Raw genomic sequence first — 25,823 nt, forward strand, 5'->3', positions numbered from 1 at the left:
CGTTAATTTCGCATCCAGACGGATGCGAAATTAATTCTGCATACTTGAGCTTTCGGACACGCTCAAAGAGCTCCATTAAGCCAAAAATTAGCAGAAATAAAATCAAATAATCTTCCAAGCGTAAAACTACAACACATCTTCAAAGGTTTATTAACTGGACCTTTCAACTACGGTCATCTCAAAATATTCCATCAGTTATAGGTGCAGTAGCAGTTGCAATTTACTAGCGAGTAACCTCCAAAATCTATTTGAGCCATTGTGATAGACCTACTTACTATGAAAACAGTGTCCCCAAATCTTTGTTGCTATCTAGAATTCAGGTAAAACTTCTTTTTTAGATGGCGATGATTCATTTTTCAAAATTTAATTTGGCTGCAATAGGGTATATTTTCTATTTTTGGTGCTCTACAAGATTTACAAGAGTAAATAGGATGCTTATATTTGAAATTAGGATTTAATGCTAGATCCTCTGACTCTATGCTCATCAGTAACCTGTGCCACTTTCTAGGCCATTCGTAAATTAATTTTACTTCAGTGTTAGTCTAGCCTATTGTAACTGAGTTGTTTGTTTCTAGTTAGGCTTACTTAAAACTTCAGAGAAGAAAAACATGAACACACCCAATTTTGATTTAAAAGAAATCTAGTCCTTGGGGTAATTGTATACTTATTCATATAATTTAGATAGGTAGAAAATGAACACATCACATGCATGAGTGTTTTTATGTTCTTTCCAAATTGCTTCTGGGGTAAAATATTTGGTAAAATTCTAGTCTAGCTATTTTTTCTGTCTTGAAAATGAAACTTTCAGGGATGTGTCTACAGACTAAGGTAGCCTATGTCCTGGAAGTTATTTTGATACCTATCTTGACAATTTATGACCTCTAAAAATATGTTTTCTATAAAATTAAGACCTGGCAAAATTGATCTTCTGCTTAAATAAAGTACAACAAAAAAATTTCAGCTTCACAGCTTTTTTTCAATCCCAATTTATGAGGTTTGATGGATTGACAAGCACAATTCCCTAGATTTAGGAAAAAAACACATTGATATAGCTTAAAAGTCTACACAAATGAGATGAATCACATTTTAGAACTAAAATCAAAGAAAAATGGAACATCTTTTCCCTTTTGCAAAATTACCACAAACTCACCATTATGAAGTTATTCCAGCCCAAATATTCTTGTGTTTACACATATAGAATTGCAATCATTTCTGTTTTTGTTGATTACAAATCTCTAATAGTTTACAAACAAATTAGGCTATATATTTACACATTAGGGGGTGGGGTAAAGCATAGCATATATTAAATACATAAACTAACCATTGCTGTATTTAATATATGCTATGTTTTAAACCCCCACCTAATGTGCAAATATATAATAACTCCATAACAGTGAGTTTGCAGTAGTTTTGCAAGAGAGAAAAGATGTTCCAAAAGTCAAAAAGCATCTATTATTAATAGTTTCATGACCCTAAACAATTGTTCAGGTAATAGGAACATTGACCACAAAAAGAAAATGATAACTGAAAATTAAGGTAAAACATTGTTTTGTCAATATTTCAATAGGTGTAGATCTGTCAAGTAGGCAAATTTCTAAGACTTAGAAATCAGAAGAGGGTTTACATAGAAGATTGACAATACTTTTCAAGAGTATATGTTTTTGGCCCTGGATTCATTACTGAAAGTTTCATTTTTCTTAACCTAACCCCTTTCCAACATAGGCTAGCAAAAAGTAGCTAAACTAGAATTTACCAAACTCTCTAGACTAGTGAGAAAACAAATACTAGAATAGCAGCTCTCTAGATAGAAACATGCTAGACTGAAAAGGGAGACATTTTGGATTCCTAATTTTCTGCCCATTTCTATGTTGTTTATTTTTGCATTTTGGACAATTTATCCCATGTATAGCCCTAGGCTATATAGGGTAGAATCTAGAACAGGGCTTATTAAACTTTTGTAATTCCTGACCCCATGATTACAAGTTTCTTAATGACCCCAACAAGCATAAAAGAAAAATAAATTAATTTTTTTTATGATATATTTATTAGGTAACAATATACATATGCATATGAAAATATATGAATTTTAGAATTCATTTCAAAACATATATAAATCTAAAATTGAAATTTACACAAAATGTTATAGAAATGTTTTTATTATAGTTTCAAAAACAAAAGTGGATTCTGACCATCTTAAATCTCTCGAATATATCCAAGTAGTTGTGTGGTAAATATTAAATTAAAGTTTAAATTAAAAATTTAATGAGATGGATGTGCCTGTTTTTATTGCATAACAAATGAAATCTTGGTGTAATGTTCAAAACTGCTGGATGTAAGACCTCTTCAACATTTTTTATTGCTGAACCATATTGAGATTTAATGTGTGTTAAAGCTGAGAAAGTAACTTCACATAAATAGGTGGTGTTGAATGGCAGAAGTACATTTAACACCATATCAGTGATTGTGGGAAATTCAGTTCCAGTTCTGATCCAGAAATCAGTCAAGGGCTTTTTTTGGATTTGTAGTTTTAAGTTTTAGTCACACAAAAACTTAGCAAATTTCTCTTGAGCTTTAAGTGGCAGATGATCAATCTCACTTAAGCAAATCCAAAACGTCTTTTGAATCCAAACTATTTTTTATAAATCAATATTTAATATAAAATATATCTGGAACTGTATTTCTAGTGCTTTTAAGTGATCTACAATAGTTTTTGCAATAAAAGTTTTACAGTGAATTTTCTCAATTACAAAATTGTCAACACTGGAAAATATTTCAAATGAATGTTTTTTGACCCTACTTTTCCAAATGCTGATCTTTTTAATAACACTTTCAATTTTATTGTTTGAAGTAAATACGTCGCAATTTTTACCCTAAAGAGACAAGTTAAGAACGTTTAACTTCACAAAAATATCTGACAAATAACACAGCTTATCATTTAAGAATTAAATAAAAGTTTTACAGTGAATTTTCTCAATTACAAAATTGTCAAAACTGGAAAATATTTCAAATGAATGTTTTTTGACCCTACTTTTCCAAATGCTGATCTTTTTAATAACACTTTCAATTTTATTGTTTGAAGTAAATACGTCGCAATTTTTACCCTAAAGAGACAAGTTAAGAACGTTTAACTTCACAAAAATATCTGACAAATAACACAGCTTATCATTTAAGAATTAACGACGTTTCTTGACTACTAAGGTCCTTGCGTTGGCCCTGCAGTGCATTCCTGCAGCGTGATTTGATCTCTGGGTCCCGTTTTACCAAGCTAAGGTCGAATCCACTGCGCCACCACAGGACACAAATAACACAGCTTGGATAGCCACAAGTCATTTTGAAAAAAAGCAGCAAATTCACATTTTCGTTCAGTTAAAAATATTTCGATCTCATCCTTTAATAACAATAATCTTTTTAAACTTTGACCTCTTGACAACCATCTTACTTCTGCATGTAATAACAAAGCTGTGTAGTTGGAATCTGTATCCTTACAGATATTTGAAAATAAGCGACTGTTAAGGCCATGGCTCTTAATAAAATGTATGACCTTAACAGCATCCTGAAGCACATCGTTCAATTCTGGTGCTAATTTTTTTTGCTGCAAGAGCCTGTTCTGTGGTGGCGCAGTGGGTTTGACCTTAGCTTGGTAATACGGGACCCAGAGATCAAATCATGTTGTAGCAATGCACTGCAGGGCTGACGCAGGGACCTTAGTAGTCAAGAAGCGTTGTTAATCTGATACAAATATAAATACTGCAAGAGCCTCTCGGTGAATAAGGCAATGAGTAAAAGTTATATGATCATAATTAACAGCTTGAAAAAATGATTTAAAACCAATATTTTTGCCCATCATCGCTCTTGCACCATCTGTTTTTGGTTTCTGATTATTTCGGTTTTAAGAGATTGACAAAAATAAATCTACATTTTTTATAAATTTCTATAACATCTTCTGTTTTATAGTAAATTTATACAAGATATTGTAATCATCAGAATAGAAATGCCGGTATAAACAGTCTTTTCAAACCAGAAGACTTTATGATATATTTATCTACAATGATTGTTATTTTTCTTTATAACAATAATTTTACAAGTTAAAAAGCATTTTTTGTTAAATTGTATTTTTACTACTCGCGACCCCATAATTTTGCTACGCGACCCCAAAGGGGGTCGCGACCCATAGTTTAAGAAGCCCTGATCTAGAAAAAAAGTTGTGCCATTTGATTCTCTATTCTATGTTTTTTTCAACATAATAGTCATTACAGTAAAATTCTAGACAAGCTACTTTTCACTATCTTGGAAAGTGATTAGGTTAGGAAAATGAAACTTCCAGTAATGAATCCAGTGCAAAAAACATAACCTGGGAAGGTATTGCCAAGCTTGTGTGTTAACCCTCTTCTGTTTCCTATTTCTTGAGTAAAAGTCCATGTCCTGTTATTTGGGTAAAATTTCAAGCCATATCAATGGATTTTTTTATTTAGGAAATGTATTTACAGATCTTGAAAACCTAATAATTATAAATTGCGTTTGAGCAAAGTTGTGAAGCTGAAAATGCTTTTCTTGTGCTCCATATAAGTAGAAAATCTATTTTGCAAAGTTTCACTTTTAGAATACAAGAAATTTTGAAGATCATCAATGGTCAGTAACCCCTACAGTAGAGGGAGAAGGAGTAAAGGTAGGTACTTTAAAATACCTTTCTAGGACATACTTCAGTCTGCTGATCTGTCTGTAACCTAAGCACTTTCCAAGATAGCAAAAAGTAGCTTGTCTAGAAATTTACTGTCATTTCAGTGACAATGCACTCCCTCTCCTAATTGATGCATATCTAATAATATATTTGTTTGTTTCCATTGATTGATCTGTTGTAAAACTGGTTATTCTTTGTTGATTCAGAAATATTTGGTTTAGCATGGGTAAGGCTGCTGAATATTGTATAAAAAATAATATGTTAAATGAGTTAAAAATGTGAATAATAATAGAGGGATGTATAATGCCATAAAATTGAGTATAAAATTTGCAATCTAAAAAAGTTTCTCTTTTCGTTCTAGTATGTCTCTTTCTTAAGAGCCATTATTCTTAACCTTTACCAAAATTGTGATTTGTAGCTGATTCAGGACGTTTCAATTAATCTCAGTAGTAAAATGTTGTTTTGAAAATAAATTTGCAGGAATTTTTAAAAAGAGCCCAAATCCTTTCAAAAAGAAAGTGACTGCAAAACAAAGTGTACCACTGGAATTATCATTGTTCAAAAGTCTAAAAAGGAAATTTACTGACCCCACCATGAACAATAAAGGAAATCACATTTTGCCTGGGTAGCAATTATTGTTTTTTCTTTGTTGCTATCAGGTTACTGAAACAGATATAGTTTTTTAAGGGGTCATTTAAAAGCTAATTTTTATATCTAATTAATTTCTAACTATACCTCATTGTGTAAAAACTATGAAAGTTTTTTTGAGCCCAATTACAGGCTAAAAATAAAATTTATCCCAGGAGCAATTATTATATTTAGAAAGAGCATAAAAAAGCAATTAAGAGATTTATTCACTTTCTTCCTAGCTAAATTTTGTGAAAAATGTATAAATATACCATTCTAAGCCTTTTCCACCAGTTTATGTATGATATATAAGAAAGTGAGGCAGTCTAACACTCTTGAGCATGGTCTTTTTGAACTAAACAGTAGACATGTACAGCAGTGGCTCTCAAGAAAGAGCCATGCTAAAACAAAAAGAGCAGCATTTTTAAGTTGATAATTTTATGCTCTATTTTTGGTAAACTTTTATTTGTGACATCATGTTTAACTCATTTATAATAGTACCTTTTTTTAATCCAATATTCAACACAGTCGCTCAGGCTAAGCCATCTAGGCTTCAATTACCTTACATTACACTTGTCAGCAATGGGATGATCCTGTTGTTGCCAGTCAGTGATGATAGTGTGATGACTGATCAGGTCCCTAACTAATTGCCAGGGCCTGTTGCACCATGCCTTGTCAATTGATAATTTAAATGACACAATACTTACAGAAGAGACTCTACCCTGGTCCAACAAATTAAATAGACTCACCTCCCAATTGGGAAAGAATTTGCTATACAACTTTGAGTTGGTACACTTCTTCAAGATTGTTCAATCACATCCTCTTTTTTGAAGAGGCATCTGATTGAAAGACATTTGGGATAAGTTTTTATGGTTGGGCAGCTTGAATGCCATAGTCATATCTCCTCTCTTTTGGTGATAAGTCATGGACGGTAAATTTTTTTTTCTTATTGTTTTCTTTTAGTTTTTTTTTATTCCTTTTCCTAGGGTGAGAGGGTCATTGTCAGAAGAAACAACAGTCAAATTTGGAAATCAAACAGTTTATGGTGTATAATGAATTGTAATTAAGGAGCAACTCAGGCCAATAGTAACCAAAACTGAAAAAAAACAGAATTTTGATAACATTTAATGCATCAAAAGAATTTACTTGTCATGTTGATTCCAAATGTCTAAAGTTTGTGAAGTTTAATGCGACTTATCCATTACTACAAGCCTTGAAAAATTTGTCTGATTTCCAAAAAAGGGAATACACATACAATCTTAAGGAAATTGACAACATTAGATTCAGCATATCAGACAACCTTACAGTCGAGGTTTCAAGCTTCTATCTACACACATGTTAAATGTGCATTTTTTTCCCAAAAGGAAAATCATGGATATGTGTTTAGCTTTTTTTTTCAATATTTCTTAGATAGCCAATTGATTTAAAAGTATCATCAAGCTCAAAGTGTAACTCAAGACACCAGTATTGGTGTCTTGAGTTTTTTTTTTTAAACAAAATGGATTGCTTTACATTTCTTAACATTGAACTCCAACTTCCAAGCCTCCACCCAAGAGGTAAATGAGTCCAGGTCTGCTTAAATGGTTTTTTTTTTATTTTATCTGGACTTTTGACTGGACTGATTACTTTGGAATTGTCTGGATGAAGGCTCATTTAATTTTTGATATTAGAAGGTGTATCATTAATGAAAATATTGAATAAATTGGGCACAGGACTGTGTCTTGAGGCACTCCAATTCTCACTTCCTCAACATTAAAGAGAAATGCTTGCCTATTTTTTCCAAACACTTACTACTTGTTTTCTATTACTGAGGAAAAGCATCACCCAGTCAAGAGTTTCTCCAGCAATACCAATAGTTTCTAGCTTAATATGCAGCTTCGTGTGGTATACCCTATTGAATGCTTTTGCGAAGTCCAGCAAAGCTATGTCTACTGGAAAAACCCTTGTCTATAAGTTTGGTGACATATTCATATGCACCAGTAATGTTTGTTTCAACTGATAAATCACAACAGAAACCATGCTGGCATGGGGACAACAGCTTACCTTGTGTCAGATATTGAATTACTGCAGAATTGACTATGCTTTCAAGTATTTTTTCATCAGTAGAGGTGATACAGATTGGTCAGTAGTTGACTGCCTCATCTCTGCTGCCACATTTGTTTACTGGGGAATCTTCCAGTCTGCAGGTATTAACTTTAAATCTAGAGACTTCTGGAAAGCTGGGTAAATGGAAGAGGCAGTTCAGCAAATGCCTCTTTTAGAAGTCAAAAGTGATCAGAGGGTAAACCCCCCTGCCTCCAGGGCAATTGATATATGCCTAAGCTATGTATTTTGCTGCTTGTTAACATGTAAGGATTTTTATTAGAAAAGAGGGCATTTTTGATCCTGGATCTCCAAAAAGGCTTAGAGTATGAAATTTTAACGGAATGCTGGTAAAGCTTTAAGGAAATGTTCAGAAGGATGATGACCACAATCAAAACACACCATGAGCTTGCTTCTTGTGAAGAAGGGAATATCAGTAATATCTAAACAACGACTAAGTGCACTTAAGATGAAAATTTCAAGATATGTTGAGAAGACATTAAAGAGACATGAGGGCAACCCCCCCCCCAACCTCCTTGCTATTTTAGTTGCCCCCTCTGCTCAATACTTTTTAAAATTTCGTAATTTTCGTCTTGTAAAAAAATAGTCAAAAGGTCTAATGGCTATACTTCCTGGGATATAATGCCTCCAAAGCCCCAGGACAAGGATTGTAAATTATATAATTAGCCCAGTGTTTAACATGCAGGATTTATAATCAGGAAAAGGGAAAATATTTGAATTTGTTGTATCTGAAAAGACTTTGGGCATTAAAGTGAAATTTTAGAAAATGTCAAGGGGTATGTTATACTAAATCAAAAAGTACTATGTGCATCCAGTTTATAAAAAAGGAGGATCTGCAGTATTTGAAGAACAGCTAAGGGCGTTGAGTCATAACTTTCAGGACCTGTTGAGGGGGATGTCAAAAAGTGGTTAGGATTGCCCTTGTGCTTTTTTGGTCTCCTTCCTCCAAAAATATTGGGTAAAAATTTCAAAATAGACATCTTACCCAAAACAGTCAAAAACTCAAATAACTAGGCGTGTGGGGATGATATAAAGCCCCACAGCTTTGGAGACGCATGCCCAACACAACAAGACCCACTGTATGTGGGCTGATCGTCAGAAGTACGTATTCCCAATTTCTAAGGAATGGCTGAGGGTATTGAGGTGAAAATTTTAGGGAATGTTGAAGAGCTATTGGGAAGCAACCATCCCCCCATGCCCTTTTCAGAGGCTCCATTTACCTAGGTCTTCTCGCTAGAGATGAACTAAAGGGTTTTCAGGGATAACGTCCCTCGGGGGCCCATTACAAATGGAGGTGCGTAATCTTACAAAGCTATTCTTCAAGTATGTGGTGGGATGTCTGCTGGCAAAATCATTTCTATTTGAATAAATAGAAGCTTACTGTTCATCTACTCTAATGATATTCTACTGTTTTTTAAGCAGATATTCAAAAGTTGAGAAATTTGAGGGAATTTATTGAGTATTAATTAAAAAATACTGTCTGAAACAGAACTTTTCAAAACAAAGTGAAAGAGCCTTCCTGGGGTATATTCTGATGTTGGGATTCATTCTGGAAAGTTTCATTTCCCTAACTCAACTTCTTCTCAAGATAGAAAGAAGCCTCAACACACTAGATTTTTACCCAAATTAATTAGTATTTAGATACCTAACTTTACTGGCTAAAAGGTAAAACATGCCCCTTGATTCAGACTTTAATACTGATCCCAAACAAGTGCTTTGAAAAGTGGATAACAATAGAAGGAAATATAATAATCTGATTGATAGAAACATTCTACATATTACAAAATAAGATTTCACTGTTTCAGTGTTTCATTTTAGTTTTTTATAGATTCCTAGGGGACTATTCCTAGGGGACCATGATATTCGGTAATATCATAGAATAAGGAACCTAACTGCTTTTGTTTTATTAAGACGTTTAATTTAAAAGAGTGGCAACTCTAGACTTTTACCTTTGTGTGCCTATTTCTCGTTAATGTTCGGTTCATAATGCCAGATAAAGCCAATTAAACAATAAACTAATTTTTTTATGCAGTATAGGACTAGTCTACATCTGGCCTCATAGCAGGGAGGGCTGGGGTATGTTTGTATTTCTTAAAACGGTACCTAAGTTTGAAAATAATATTTCTTTTAGCCATTTAACAAGACAATATGAGTGAATCATGGCAAAATCCAAGCGATGTTATGAGGCGGCAATTACAGAAGAGAAAACAAGCTCTACATGCCCGGATTTCAAATGTGATGTCTCCTCAGAAGTCAAACGAAATAATGGATAGAAGTCCAGGAATTAAAAGGAGAAATCCATTCAGGTGCAGCTCAAATATAGTTATTTGAACTAATTTTTGTGATACTTATTTATAACAAATGTTCAGACTGTTCTATTACTAATACGTAATAATGCTACTACTACTAACAACTTAACACAGCATCAAGCTGCATGGGGTTAGTACATCTGCGCTCCCTCTTCTTCCACCTTACTCTATTCTGGCTTCTCTCTTTACTCCCACCCAAATATTCCTTGTTTGTATAAACTGTTTCTTTCTGTCTCTTTTCATCCCATTTAAAGACATCTTGAATTTCATTTAAGATGAGATGAAACCGCATTTTTTGAGATGAAACCGCAGTGAGATGAAACCGCATTTTCGTTCAACGTATTGTTTGGTATATGGTTGTTGAAAGGAGCTTATACAACTGTCGTTGGGCAATTCCAAATGGAAATTATTCAGTATTTCTTCATAAAAGTTTTCTAAGCCCATTGGTTTCAAAATCATGCTTAACCACTGTCACTAATGTGGCTTTCAGTTCCCAATCTGATTTATAATACTTTAATTTCATATTCTTACAAAAAATTTTATTGAGAAAAAGAATTCTACACCTTAGATATCATAATTTTATATCTGCACTTTCTCCGCCATCTTATATAACAATGTTCTATGTAGGTAAACAGAACTAGACACTTGCTTAATTCTCTCGTTGCGTAACATCCTCTTTTTGTCCCTATTTAGTCCTAACTTAACCAATAAAGTCTTCTTCACATTAATTTTCATACCTTTTTTTCAACGTAAATCTTTAAACCCCTGAAAACCTTTATTCTGCTTACTTATTTATCTTGTACACTTTGATAATCTGTGTAATACAAATCTAGGAGATATTTTACCCTACCGCTGTTCTCTTGTAGCCTTTATTGCGTTTCTTAGGAAGAAGTATGTATAAATAATCCATATACCTTCCCCCCGCATTGCACCCAACCCCCCATCGCGCATCCTGGCGAAAGGGCCACGAAATGGAGATCAGCATTCCCAGTTTGGACCGTGATGGTCTGGTGTCGTCATATTTACATACTTAGTTATATACAGTGGGATAACATACAGTCTTACTTAACTCCCGATTCCACAGTGCACCTAATACTGACCTTGCTTCCTACCTTAACTTTCCAGACACCTCTCAGTCGTTGATTTAAGCATTATCGATGACCCTACCTAAAAGTTCACTATTCTACTTTTAAAACTTCAGCTGTACCGTCTCTTGTACTAAAAAGTACCATCATGCTAAGCACTTATCGTCCTACCGAAATCAAGGTATTGGTCAATATTCACATTTGTTCTTATCACCTTTCTTACAAAGAGGTTTCAATAAATTTTCCGAAAATCAATAGAAGCCTCCCCTTTATTGTGAATAATATTTATAACTTTCAGGAATTTTATTTCTAACTTTGTTATCATCATATTTTAAAAACCAATTTTTTTACTATTAGTATCTGCTGCATTACTATTATTCAATTCTTATATTATCATCTCTAATTTCTATATACTATTCGGGGAATACTGGCTATTCCCTGCGAATCCCTGGGAATACTGGCTATCATGCGAATATCACGTCTGTGATCTTCGCATGATGCAATCATAAAGGCAGTACAATTTGAATTTTCTGGAATTTGTTATTATTATTTTTTCTAGGAAGGCTCCAAATTTGCGAATGACCTGAGTAAGTAGAGGGAGCCAACGAAAATCATCTTAGCCTGCTGGCAATTCCCATTCCTTTTGCGTATGTAAATGACGAGAGCTGTGTGTGTATTTCTTTGTGCACCGAAAAACAAGCTAAAGTAATCAAGCTAGAAACTTGAACATTTAAGTAGAATAGCTTAGAATCATAAGAATGACCCAGGCTAAAAGAATCTGAAAAACCTAAACTCGAAAAAGGGGAGGGCGGATGGTACGTCATGATAAAAAGCGTGTAAGTCCAGATTTCCTTTTCTCGAGCGATGTTCTGGTCTTTTGGTATCTTACGCTTTTTAACGTAACGTTGTAATTCCGTTATTTTTGTGTTGTTTGTTCTTCAAATCTTTGTAGTCTATAAAATTAAAAAAATAATTCCAAAAAAAGATTTTCTAAGAAAAGTAGACTTAATTAACCCTTAAACGAGTAGAAATAAAGTCATATAATAATCAAACAGTTCGTGGTAACTAACTGTAAGTAAGGAGTGACCCGGCTAAATAGTAACTAAAGCTCTAAAACATGGAATTTTGATACCAGTAGATATATAAAAGGAATTGAATTTTTTATGCTGATTTTAAATATATATGTTTTATTAAATTTAATTTTACCCACCAAAGGTTAAGAGTGTGAGAAAATTTGGCTAATTTCCGAATAAAGGGGAAAATACCCCCTAAAAGTCATAGAATCTTAATGAAAATCACTCCATCGGATTCAGCGTATCAGAGAACCCTACTTTAAAGGTTTCAAGCTCCTATCTGCAAAAATGTGGAATTTTGTATTTTTTGCCTGAAGAAAGATCACGGATGCCTGTTTATTTATTATTATTTTTCAGGGGTAATCTTATCGACCCAGTGGGTCTAGAAAATCCGGAGAGGGGTCATTATAACGGAAATTAAAGTTTGAGTGCCCTTTTTAAGTGACCAAAATTTGGAGGACAACTAGGTCCCCTCCCACGCGACTTTTTTCCCAAAATCGTCTGATCAAAATTCTAAGATATGTATATATATATATTTTTCAGCATAGTTGAAAGGCCCAATAACTATGTCTTTGGAGATAACATGAACCCCTTCCTCATCCCCCCACAGCCCCAGGATAAAGTTCTCTAAGTTATAAAATTTGTCCTTAGTTTACGTGTAATATTAGTTATTGGGAAGTATGCATACATTTTTGGGATGTAGACGGGAGGACGAATTATCTGATGGGGGGATTTTGCACAGGAAAAATTCTCCATGGAGAAGGAAAGTTCCAGGTGGTGAACTTTTACTGGGGGAATTGGCTCAAATTCCTAAACGAAATTTTTTTATGCGTCTTGCTTTCTCTTTACCCACTCAATTTTACGGGTGTAGGTGTTAAGGATAATTGTCCAGTGCAAATATTCACCAGGGTTGAATTGTCCAGAGGATACTTCCGTGGGGAAGGAATTTTACCGTGGAGGTGGAGCCATATTTCCCGGCGTTATTTAAAAAACGATCATAAAATAAATTTAAAAAAAAACAAGTTTTTTAACTGAAAGTAAGGAGCAAGATTAAAACTTAAAACGAACAGAAATTATTACGCATATGAGGGAGTCTCCTCCTCCTCAGCAACTCGCTCTTTACGCCAAAGTTTAAATGCTGTCCCAGTTCTTTAAAAATGACTGCTGAAACGCAAGGGTCATTTAATTAGAACAATTAGCAACTTTTTTTTAAGTGCCAAAAACTTTAGCGTGAAGAGCGAGGTGCTGAGGAGGGGGAAACCCCCCTCATATACGTAACAATTGTGTTGCGAGAGCAACACTTTGGTTTTGTCGTGTTTTTTTTTTTTTTTTTTTTTTGTTCCTAGCACCCCGATTTCAGCTTATTCCTAGAAAGTGGTAAGGGTCTAACCTCTGCGGTTTTTACGGAAAGTGTGGACCTTAGGCTGGATTGATGAATATGACTTTACATTTTGGAAAGCTTCGTAGAACTCTTGCCTGGGGCCAAAAAGGATGGTTTTTGCTTGTCCTTGAGCCAGAGCCTATAGTGTGTGAAGTAAAGAGGAGTTGTATAGCCTATGTCAGAGAGGACTATCTGAAGTTATTCAGCCAAGCTTTCGTTTCATCAAACCATGTTTCTGCTTTCGAGTGGAAAGCTCCGTTCTAGCAGGCAAGCAGGCAGGCACCAGTTTCAAATTGAAGATGGACTAAAATCTATAAGTGTTAAATATATGCGACAGTTACCCTGCCCCACAGCCAATATATCTTCTTTGAGTGATAAATAGAAAAATTTAGAGAAGCAAAAAAGCGGCATTTTCCCACGGGTCCGAAAGTGCTGCCATCTATTGTTTCTACCCATTTCTGTTCGTGATTTCAGCTGAGTTTATCATTCGGTTTTTCGCACTTGGGATTGCGGTAGAGAAATGGTATCAGATGTGCCTCTTAAACTTTAAAAGTTCTCTCATTGCTAAAGAAATCAGAGTTTATCCTTTGCTCCTTTCTAAGTGATGACGTTAGAAAGTTGGCCTACGGCAAAAAAGTCAATTTTTGAACTAAGACAGATAGATTTTTTTTTTTTGACGGCAGTCGATAGCTTTTGATGAGCTGATCAAAGTATATGTCATCCATTTTTTTGTACAAAAATTCCTTCATGAGATATACCAGTTTGAAAGTTTAAAGGGGTTGACAACTTCAGTAGTAAGGTACACACTGAAACCAAAAATAGGCCGATACCAATTGTGAGATATATAGGGGAGTTGTAAGCAACAGTCGGCTGTTAGCTCATAATCATCCTCGGCAATGAGGGGTTCGCAACTCTTACTAGTTGGTGTACCTATTTTTTGTTTCCGTTGTATTTGATGGTAAGACCAATTTGGTTCCAGTGGTAAGACATGTAGGGGACTTGTAAGTAATAATCGGCTGTAAGGCTACAATCATCTTTAGCAATGAGGAGTTTGCAACTTTTGCGAGTTGGTGTACCTAGTATGTATTTTAGCATCCTTACAGATTAACAACTTCAGCGTTTAGTCGCAGCGAGGAAACAAAACCAAAGTGTTGCTCTCGCAACACTTTACTCGGCGAAGCCGAGCAAAGGTTGCCGCAACACCTCACGTTGCCCATGCAACGTAGATCTAGTTTCTGTTCATTTTAAGTTTTAATGTTGCTTCTTACTTTCAGTTGAAAGAACTTGTTATTTTTTAATTTAATTCAAACTTAAAATGAATGGAAATTGCTAAGAATGAACAAATGAAGCTCAAAAAAACAGAAAGTAAAACGACCAATCACATCAAGAGATAACAGATACTCCTATGGGTGAATAGATGGAACTTAAAACAAACAGAAATTAAATTGACCTTTCAATTTATACTTCAAACAAGCAGAAATTACGAAAAATAGAATCAGGGCAACCGCCATCCTTAACCCTTGATGAGCAGAGCATGATCTGTGCAAAACACAAAACAATTTATATTTTCATTAGTTTGTTCTTTATTGTCGTAATATTACAACAAGATAATATCACAAGGCTAATCAAGGCTTACAAATAGGAGATACTACAAATAAAAGTGGGGTAAACCCCTCCCCCAAAAAAATAATGGCTGCTGCAGCAAATGCAACCTAGTAAGGAACGAAATCTAGCCCATAGTAGCCGGAAACTGAAAAATGTGTTTTAAAAATATCAAGCGAGAAACAATTGCCCTTTGAAGCTTATAAATAAACAAACAAGTTTTTTCAGTAGAAATTAAAGAGCAACATTAAAACTTAAAACGAACAGAAATTATGAGGGAGGTTGCCCTTCCTTAACCTTCGCTCTCTACACTAAAGTCTTAAATTTCTTTGAAAGTACTTCTCATTCAAATTCAATTACCTTTGTGTTTGAACAGTCTTTTTTAAAGAAATGGGACAAAAAGTCAAACATTAGTGTAAAGAGTTGGGGTTGAGGAAGACACAGCCCCCGTCATTTACGCAATAATTAATTTTTCTTCAGTTTCCGTTCCTTACTTTCAGTCAAAAAAAGCTTACGTTTTTTATTATTTAATTTCTGTCAGTTTTTTTCAAGTCAGCCAGAAAAATTCCACCCTTCCCCCGTCTAAAAATATCTCGGAAAGTCCCACCCCGAAACTTTGCTTCCCACGGAAAGTCCTTCCCATAGAAAATTCCCCCAAGCATAACATTTCTGTATATTTCCCACTAACAAACGGTATATTTCGTCAATGGGGAAATTACATAACCTACATCCCTTTCCTCAAGGACTGTGGGGGGGGGGGGGGGTCATGTCATCATCCCCAGAGGCACAATTATTGGACCTTTCAACTATGCTGAATGAAATGGTTATCTCAAAATTTTGATTGAACGTCTTTTGAAAAAAAAGGATGTTGTAGGAGGGCTAATTGCCATTGGCCGAATCTGTTCGGTCATTTAAAAAGAACCTAGAACTTTTGATTTCCGTTGGAATGAGCCTTGGAAAACGAACAAATAAACACACATCCATGATTTTTCTTCTGACAAAAAAAAAACAAAAAAACAAAAAACTCCACATTTTTCTAGATTGGAGCTTGAAGCTTCTACACTACGGATCTCTGATATGTTGAATATGATGTTGTGATTTTCATTAAGATCGAATCATTTTTGAGTTTATTACCTCCTTTTTTGAAAATCACTCAAATTTTCTCATGCTCGTAGCTTTTGTTGAGTGGTATTAAACTTAATGATATTTGGAATCTTAGGCAGCACAATAGCGCTGCCTAAGTAAAGAGTGATGTGGGCACAATGTATTATTTATTTATTTAATTTTGTTTTCTTTTTTTTAGACCAGGTTACTTCGTATCGAAGGAGCTGTTATAGAAACTTTGAAGGGGGCTCATTCAATTGGAAATTGAAAGTGCTAGTGCCCTTATTAATAGTCGTAAATGATTTTGGGGCAACTAACCCACGCCCACCATATCCCCAAACACATCCAATCAAAGTTTTGAGATAGCCATTTAATTCAGCGTAGATAAAAGGTATGTGAATTATGGGTGGATGACACCCCCCCCCCCACAGCCCTAAGGGCAAGGGTTGTAAGTTATGCCCTGGGGGCATATAGGTTTTTTTTTTATAGAAAGCGTGGTCGTATAAACTTTGGAGGGGGGTCATTGGATTGGTAATCAGAAGTTTTAGTGTCCTTTTAAGATTCAAAGTGATCGGAGCGCAGATAACCCTCCCCCTCACACCTCGTATTTTCCCGAAATGTATCTGATAAAAATTTGAGATGGCCATTTATTGTCGTAGAAACTTCGAAACAAACTTAATTGATTAGAAATTCAAAAGGCTAGAGCCCTTTTTAAGAGTCAAGAATGATTGCCAGGCTGCAAGCCCACGCCCATCAATTCCCAAAATACATCTAATCAAAATTTTGAGATAGCTATTTTGTTCAGCATCGTTGAGAGGCTTAGAAATTATGTCTTTGAGGATGACAAACCCCCACAGCCTTCAGCGCAAGGGTTGTATGTTATGTCCCGGGGTCATATAAGGTTTTTATGGAAAAGATGGTCATATAAACACCGGAGGGAGCTTATTGGATTTGAAATCAGATGATTTAGTGCCCTTTTTAAGAGTCAAAGTGATCGGGGGCAGCCAACCCCCCCGTCGTGCTTTCCTCAAATGGATCCAATAGAATTTTTCAGATAACTATTTGTTCAAAAATAGTCCAAAGATCATATAATAAGGTCTTTGGGGTTGACATAATTCCCCAGTTTGCAAGTTATGCCCAAGGGGCATATAAAGTTTTTATGGAAGCAGTGTTCTTGTGAACTTTAGAAGAGGCTCTTTGATTGGTAATGTTAAGTTGTTCTAGTTCTCTTTTAAGAGTGAAACAGGGTGGCGAACAACTAGCCCTCCCCCCTACCCTTACATCCTTTTCTCAAAACGTATTCGATTGAAATTTTGACATAGCCATTTTGTTACCAATAGTCCAAACATATAACAATGTTTTTAGGGTAGACACAATCCCCCAGAGCACATGGGCAAGGGTTGAACGTTATGCCCCGGGTCATAGAAGGTTTTTGTGGAACGGATGGTCGTATAAACTTTGGATCGGATGGAGCTCATTTGATTGGAAGTTGGAAGTTTCAGTGCCCTTTTTTAGAATCAAAAGTGAATGGAGGCAATCAACCCCCCCCCCCAAGGGTATCATTCCCCAAAATACATCCGATCGAAATTTTCAGAGAGCTATTTTGTTCATCATTGTTGATAAGTCCAGCAACTATGTCTCTGGGTATGTCAACCTCCCCAGAGTCCTCAGCACAAGGGCTGTAAGTAAGGCAATTCGTTTATTGTTTACAGAATTATGTTATTGAGAAAGATATGCATGTTTGAACTTTACTTTCCAAGAAGACGAAGGGCATGCAGGTAAGCTTTTCAGAGAATGTTGAGGGGAGTGTTGAACTAAATCAAAACACTTTATGTGTATACGGACTGTCAAAAGGGTATAACACAGGAATAACAGAGTGAATTATTTTGGAAAAATTCAGGAAATGATAAGGAAGATGATCAAAAAGGGAACTTGCACACTACCAATACTACTAAAACTACTACCACAGGAATCCATTTAAAGTATTGAGGGGAAATTCGAATAAAAATGTCCATGCACATTGTCAAAATGGCGTATCTCAAGAATTATTTTGGGTATCAAGTTCGAACTTCCAGAGAATGCTTAAAGGGGAAGATCATCTCACAAAAAGGTAATATTTCCACATTGCTGCTGATACTACTGTTACTGCTATATTTGCAACTACTACTGTTTCTATTGCAACTACTTGTAAGGCTAAGAGCATTGAAATGAGAATTTAAGAAGTAAATGAACATACAGGTTTTCAAAAGGACATATCAGCAGTGTCATAGCAACGGCTAATTGTATTAAGCTGAAGCTTCTAGGACTTTATGAAAGGAATATTCTACTGACCAAAAGGCAATATGTTAATAATACTGCTGCTAGTAGTACGACGCTATTCAATGCTATTACTAGTAATATCAATACTACTACTGGGACTACTATTACAACTATGCCGAAGGGTATGAATGTGAAATTTGCAAGGAAGTTTGATGGGGGAAGTGAACGAAATCACAATATGCCGTCTTTATGCAGGTTTTGAAAAGGGTGTAACAGCAATAACTTAGGAACAGTTAGGTGCGTGAAGTTGAAACAAACAGGGCTTGTTGTGAGGGATGTTGAAATAACCAAAAGGAAATATTTGTATCCTAATGCTACTGCTTCAACTAATTCTACTACGGCTGTTACCATTATTACTACTTCTATTACTACTAATGCCATTAAAGTTTAGGCTACTGCAATCAGCTCTACTACTATTTCTATTAAAAATAAGGATATTAAAGTGAAAAATTTGGTATATATAGAAACTGTATGGAGCTAATTCGAAACACACTATGCCCAAATAGGTTGTCGAGCGGACGCATCAGAAATGCTTCCGGAACGGTTGATGGTATTAAGCTGAAACTTTCAGCGTGCGTTGAAGGGATGTTGAAGAAACCAAAGGTCCTATGCATGTACCGCTACTAAAGCTGCTACAACTATTGCTACTGTGCAAGCTAGGGGTATTAAGGTGAAGTTGCTAAGGAATATTTAGTCAGATGTTGAACTAAATCAAAACAAACTATGAGCATGTAAATTTCCAAAAAGGTGACCAAGCAATATTTAAAGAACAATTTATATTATTAAGTTAGAACTTTAAGGGTAAGTTATGGGGGATTTTGAACGAGCCAGGTTTATACGACCATCCGTTCCACAAAAACCTTCTATGACCCGGGGCATAACGTTCAACCCTTGCCCATGTGCTCTGGGGGATTGTGTCTACCCTAAAAACATTGTTATATGTTTGGACTATTGGTAACAAAATGGCTATGTCAAAATTTCAATCGAATACGTTTTGAGAAAAGGATGTAAGGGTAGGGGGGAGGGCTAGTTGTTCGCCACCCTGTTTCACTCTTAAAAGAGAACTAGAACAACTTAACATTACCAATCAAAGAGCCTCTTCTAAAGTTCACAAGAACACTGCTTCCATAAAAACTTTATATGCCCCTTGGGCATAACTTGCAAACTGGGGAATTATGTCAACCCCAAAGACCTTATTATATGATCTTTGGACTATTTTTGAACAAATAGTTATCTGAAAAATTCTATTGGATCCATTTGAGGAAAGCACGACGGGGGGGTTGGCTGCCCCCGATCACTTTGACTCTTAAAAAGGGCACTAAATCATCTGATTTCAAATCCAATAAGCTCCCTCCGGTGTTTATATGACCATCTTTTCCATAAAAACCTTATATGACCCCGGGACATAACATACAACCCTTGCGCTGAAGGCTGTGGGGGTTTGTCATCCTCAAAGACATAATTTCTAAGCCTCTCAACGATGCTGAACAAAATAGCTATCTCAAAATTTTGATTAGATGTATTTTGGGAATTGATGGGCGTGGGCTTGCAGCCTGGCAATCATTCTTGACTCTTAAAAAGGGCTCTAGCCTTTTGAATTTCTAATCAATTAAGTTTGTTTCGAAGTTTCTACGACAATAAATGGCCATCTCAAATTTTTATCAGATACATTTCGGGAAAATACGAGGTGTGAGGGGGAGGGTTATCTGCGCTCCGATCACTTTGAATCTTAAAAGGACACTAAAACTTCTGATTACCAATCCAATGACCCCCCTCCAAAGTTTATACGACCACGCTTTCTATAAAAAAAACCTATATGCCCCCAGGGCATAACTTACAACCCTTGCCCTTAGGGCTGTGGGGGGGGGGTGTCATCCACCCATAATTCACATACCTTTTATCTACGCTGAATTAAATGGCTATCTCAAAACTTTGATTGGATGTGTTTGGGGATATGGTGGGCGTGGGTTAGTTGCCCCAAAATCATTTACGACTATTAATAAGGGCACTAGCACTTTCAATTTCCAATTGAATGAGCCCCCTTCAAAGTTTCTATAACAGCTCCTTCGATACGAAGTAACCTGGTCTAAAAAAAAGAAAACAAAATTAAATAAATAAATAATACATTGTGCCCACATCACTCTTTACTTAGGCAGCGCTATTGTGCTGCCTAAGATTCCAAATATCATTAAGTTTAATACCACTCATCAAAAGCTACGAGCATGAGAAAATTTGAGTGATTTTCAAAAAAGGAGGTAATAAACTCAAAAATGATTCGATCTTAATGAAAATCACAACATCATATTCAACATATCAGAGATCCGTAGTGTAGAAGCTTCAAGCTCCAATCTAGAAAAATGTGGAGTTTTTTGTTTTGTTGTTTTTTTTTGTCAGAAGAAAAATCATGGATGTGTGTTTATTTGTTCGTTTTCCAAGGCTCATTCCAACGGAAATCAAAAGTTCTAGGTTCTTTTTAAATGACCGAACAGATTCGGCCAAGGGCAATTAGCCCTCCTACAACATCCTTTTTTTTCAAAAGACGTTCAATCAAAATTTTGAGATAACCATTTCATTCAGCATAGTTGAAAGGTCCAATAATTGTGCCTCTAGGGATGATGACATGACCCCCCCCCCCCCCCACAGTCCTTGAGGAAAGGGATGTAGGTTATGTAATTTCCCCATTGACGAAATATACCGTTTGTTAGTGGGAAATATACAGAAATGTTATGCTTGGGGGAATTTTCTATGGGAAGGACTTTCCGTGGGAAGCAAAGTTTCGGGGTGGGACTTTCCGAGATATTTTTAGACGGGGGAAGGGTGGAATTTTTCTGGCTGACTTGAAAAAAACTGACAGAAGTTAAATAATAAAAAACGTAAGCTTTTTTTGACTGAAAGTAAGGAACGGAAACTGAAGAAAAATTAATTATTGCGTAAATGACGGGGGCTGTGTCTTCCTCAACCCCAACTCTTTACACTAATGTTTGACTTTTTGTCCCATTTCTTTAAAAAAGACTGTTCAAACACAAAGGTAATTGAATTTGAATGAGAAGTACTTTCAAAGAAATTTAAGACTTTAGTGTAGAGAGCGAAGGTTAAGGAAGGGCAACCTCCCTCATAAACTGAATAATTTCTGTTCGTTTTAAGTTTTAATGTTGCTCTTTAATTTCTACTGAAAAAACTTGTTTGTTTATTTATAAGCTTCAAAGGGCAATTGTTTCTCGCTTGATATTTTTAAAACACATTTTTCAGTTTCCGGCTACTATGGGCTAGATTTCGTTCCTTACTAGGTTGCATTTGCTGCAGCAGCCATTATTTTTTGGGGGGAGGGGTTTACCCCACTTTTATTTGTAGTATCTCCTATTTGTAAGCCTTGATTAGCCTTGTGATATTATCTTGTTGTAATATTACGACAATAAAGAACAAACTAATGAAAATATAAATTGTTTTGTGTTTTGCACAGATCATGCTCTGCTCATCAAGGGTTAAGGATGGCGGTTGCCCTGATTCTATTTTTCGTAATTTCTGCTTGTTTGAAGTATAAATTGAAAGGTCAATTTAATTTCTGTTTGTTTTAAGTTCCATCTATTCACCCATAGGAGTATCTGTTATCTCTTGATGTGATTGGTCGTTTTACTTTCTGTTTTTTTGAGCTTCATTTGTTCATTCTTAGCAATTTCCATTCATTTTAAGTTTGAATTAAATTAAAAAATAACAAGTTCTTTCAACTGAAAGTAAGAAGCAACATTAAAAGTTAAAATTAACAGAAACTAGATCTACGTTGCATGGGCAACGTGAGGTGTTGCGGCAACCTTTGCTCGGCTTCGCCGAGTAAAGTGTTGCGAGAGCAACACTTTGGTTTTGTTTCCTCGCTGCGACTAAACGCTGAAGTTGTTAATCTGTAAGGATGCTAAAATACATACTAGGTACACCAACTCGCAAAAGTTGCAAACTCCTCATTGCTAAAGATGATTGTAGCCTTACAGCCGATTATTACTTACAAGTCCCCTACATGTCTTACCACTGGAACCAAATTGGTCTTACCATCAAATACAACGGAAACAAAAAATAGGTACACCAACTAGTAAGAGTTGCGAACCCCTCATTGCCGAGGATGATTATGAGCTAACAGCCGACTGTTGCTTACAACTCCCCTATATATCTCACAATTGGTATCGGCCTATTTTTGGTTTCAGTGTGTACCTTACTACTGAAGTTGTCAACCCCTTTAAACTTTCAAACTGGTATATCTCATGAAGGAATTTTTGTACAAAAAAATGGATGACATATACTTTGATCAGCTCATCAAAAGCTATCGACTGCCGTCAAAAAAAAAAAATCTATCTGTCTTAGTTCAAAAATTGACTTTTTTGCCGTAGGCCAAGTTTCTAACGTCATCACTTAGAAAGGAGCAAAGGATAAACTCTGATTTCTTTAGCAATGAGAGAACTTTTAAAGTTTAAGAGGCACATCTGATACCATTTCTCTACCGCAATCCCAAGTGCGAAAAACCGAATGATAAACTCAGCTGAAATCACGAACAGAAATGGGTAGAAACAATAGATGGCAGCACTTTCGGACCCGTGGGAAAATGCCGCTTTTTTGCTTCTCTAAATTTTTCTATTTATCACTCAAAGAAGATATATTGGCTGTGGGGCAGGGTAACTGTCGCATATATTTAACACTTATAGATTTTAGTCCATCTTCAATTTGAAACTGGTGCCTGCCTGCTTGCCTGCTAGAACGGAGCTTTCCACTCGAAAGCAGAAACATGGTTTGATGAAACGAAAGCTTGGCTGAATAACTTCAGATAGTCCTCTCTGACATAGGCTATACAACTCCTCTTTACTTCACACACTATAGGCTCTGGCTCAAGGACAAGCAAAAACCATCCTTTTTGGCCCCAGGCAAGAGTTCTACGAAGCTTTCCAAAATGTAAAGTCATATTCATCAATCCAGCCTAAGGTCCACACTTTCCGTAAAAACCGCAGAGGTTAGACCCTTACCACTTTCTAGGAATAAGCTGAAATCGGGGTGCTAGGAACAAAAAAAAAAAAAAAAAAAAAACACGACAAAACCAAAGTGTTGCTCTCGCAACACAATTGTTACGTATATGAGGGGGGTTTCCCCCTCCTCAGCACCTCGCTCTTCACGCTAAAGTTTTTGGCACTTAAAAAAAAGTTGCTAATTGTTCTAATTAAATGACCCTTGCGTTTCAGCAGTCATTTTTAAAGAACTGGGACAGCATTTAAACTTTGGCGTAAAGAGCGAGTTGCTGAGGAGGAGGAGACTCCCTCATATGCGTAATAATTTCTGTTCGTTTTAAGTTTTAATCTTGCTCCTTACTTTCAGTTAAAAAACTTGTTTTTTTTTTAAATTTATTTTATGATCGTTTTTTAAATAACGCCGGGAAATATGGCTCCACCTCCACGGTAAAATTCCTTCCCCACGGAAGTATCCTCTGGACAATTCAATCCTGGTGAATATTTGCACTGGACAATTATCCTTAACACCTACACCCGTAAAATTGAGTGGGTAAAGAGAAAGCAAGACGCATAAAAAAATTTCGTTTAGGAATTTGAGCCAATTCCCCCAGTAAAAGTTCACCACCTGGAACTTTCCTTCTCCATGGAGAATTTTTCCTGTGCAAAATCCCCCCATCAGATAATTCGTCCTCCCGTCTACATCCCAAAAATGTATGCATACTTCCCAATAACTAATATTACACGTAAACTAAGGACAAATTTTATAACTTAGAGAACTTTATCCTGGGGCTGTGGGGGGATGAGGAAGGGGTTCATATTATCTCCAAAGACATAGTTATTGGGCCTTTCAACTATGCTGAAAAATATATATATATACATATCTTAGAATTTTGATCAGACGATTTTGGGAAAAAAGTCGCGTGGGAGGGGACCTAGTTGTCCTCCAAATTTTGGTCACTTAAAAAGGGCACTAAAACTTTAATTTCCGTTATAATGACCCCTCTCCGGATTTTCTAGACCCACTGGGTCGATAAGATTACCCCTGAAAAATAATAATAAATAAACAGGCATCCGTGATCTTTCTTCAGGCAAAAAATACAAAATTCCACATTTTTGCAGATAGGAGCTTGAAACCTCTAAAGTAGGGTTCTCTGATACGCTGAATCCGATGGAGTGATTTTCATTAAGATTCTATGACTTTTAGGGGGTATTTTCCCCTTTATTCGGAAATCAGCCAAATTTTCTCACACTCTTAACCTTTGGTGGGTAAAATTAAATTTAATTAAACATATATATTTAAAATCAGCATAAAAAATTCAATTCCTTTTATATATCTACTGGTATCAAAATTCCATGTTTTAGAGCTTTAGTTACTATTTAGCCGGGTCACTCCTTACTTACAGTTCGTTACCACGAACTGTTTGATTATTATATGACTTTATTTCTACTCGTTTAAGGGTTAATTAAGTCTACTTTTCTTAGAAAATCTTTTTTTGGAATTATTTTTTTAATTTTATAGACTACAAAGATTTGATAAGCAAACAACACAAAAATAACAGAATTGCAACGTTACGTTAAAAAGCGTAAGATACCAAAAGACCAGAACATCGCTCGAGAAAAGGAAATCTGGACTTACACGCTTTTTATCATGACGTACCATCCGCCCTCCCCTTTTTCGAGTTTAGGTTTTTCAGATTCTTTTAGCCTGGGTCATTCTTATGATTCTAAGCTATTCTACTTAAATGTTCAAGTTTCTAGCTTGATTACTTTAGCTTGTTTTTCGGTGCACAAAGAAATACACACACAGCTCTCGTCATTTACATACGCAAAAGGAATGGGAATTGCCAGCAGGCTAAGATGATTTTCGTTGGCTCCCTCTACTTACTCAGGTCATTCGCAAATTTGGAGCCTTCCTAGAAAAAATAATAATAACAAATTCCAGAAAATTCAAATTGTACTGCCTTTATGATTGCATCATGCGAAGATCACAGACGTGATCTTCGCATGATAGCCAGTATTCCCAGGGATTCGCAGGGAATAGCCAGTATTCCCCGAATAGTATATAGAAATTAGAGATGATAATATAAGAATTGAATAATAGTAATGCAGCAGATACTAATAGTAAAAAAATTGGTTTTTAAAATATGATGATAACAAAGTTAGAAATAAAATTCCTGAAAGTTATAAATATTATTCACAATAAAGGGGAGGCTTCTATTGATTTTCGGAAAATTTATTGAAACCTCTTTGTAAGAAAGGTGATAAGAACAAATGTGAATATTGACCAATACCTTGATTTCGGTAGGACGATAAGTGCTTAGCATGATGGTACTTTTTAGTACAAGAGACGGTACAGCTGAAGTTTTAAAAGTAGAATAGTGAACTTTTAGGTAGGGTCATCGATAATGCTTAAATCAACGACTGAGAGGTGTCTGGAAAGTTAAGGTAGGAAGCAAGGTCAGTATTAGGTGCACTGTGGAATCGGGAGTTAAGTAAGACTGTATGTTATCCCACTGTATATAACTAAGTATGTAAATATGACGACACCAGACCATCACGG

At 35.7% G+C, this 25,823-nt stretch overlaps 1 protein-coding gene across 4 annotated transcripts in view; it reads left to right on the forward strand.

The window, feature by feature from the left end:
* Positions 1-314: 314 nt before the first annotated feature.
* LOC136042636 (protein downstream neighbor of son homolog) overlaps positions 315-25,823 on the forward strand; it is a 78,719-nt gene continuing 53,210 nt past the window's right edge. The window contains exons 1-2 of one of the 4 annotated variants that reach the window (XM_065727615.1): positions 315-382; positions 9,540-9,714. In XM_065727615.1, coding sequence (XP_065583687.1) covers positions 9,557-9,714 — 158 coding nt within the window. In that variant the 5' untranslated portion in view covers positions 315-382; positions 9,540-9,556. Of the gene's footprint in view, positions 423-591; positions 653-4,619; positions 4,667-9,539; positions 9,715-25,823 lie in introns of those variants that run through there. The other 3 variants (XM_065727603.1, XM_065727608.1, XM_065727620.1) reach the window with 3 other exon arrangements.

Source organism: Artemia franciscana, chromosome 2, assembly GCF_032884065.1.
Source record: "Artemia franciscana chromosome 2, ASM3288406v1, whole genome shotgun sequence".
In the NCBI taxonomy this organism is placed as follows: domain Eukaryota; kingdom Metazoa; phylum Arthropoda; class Branchiopoda; order Anostraca; family Artemiidae; genus Artemia; species Artemia franciscana.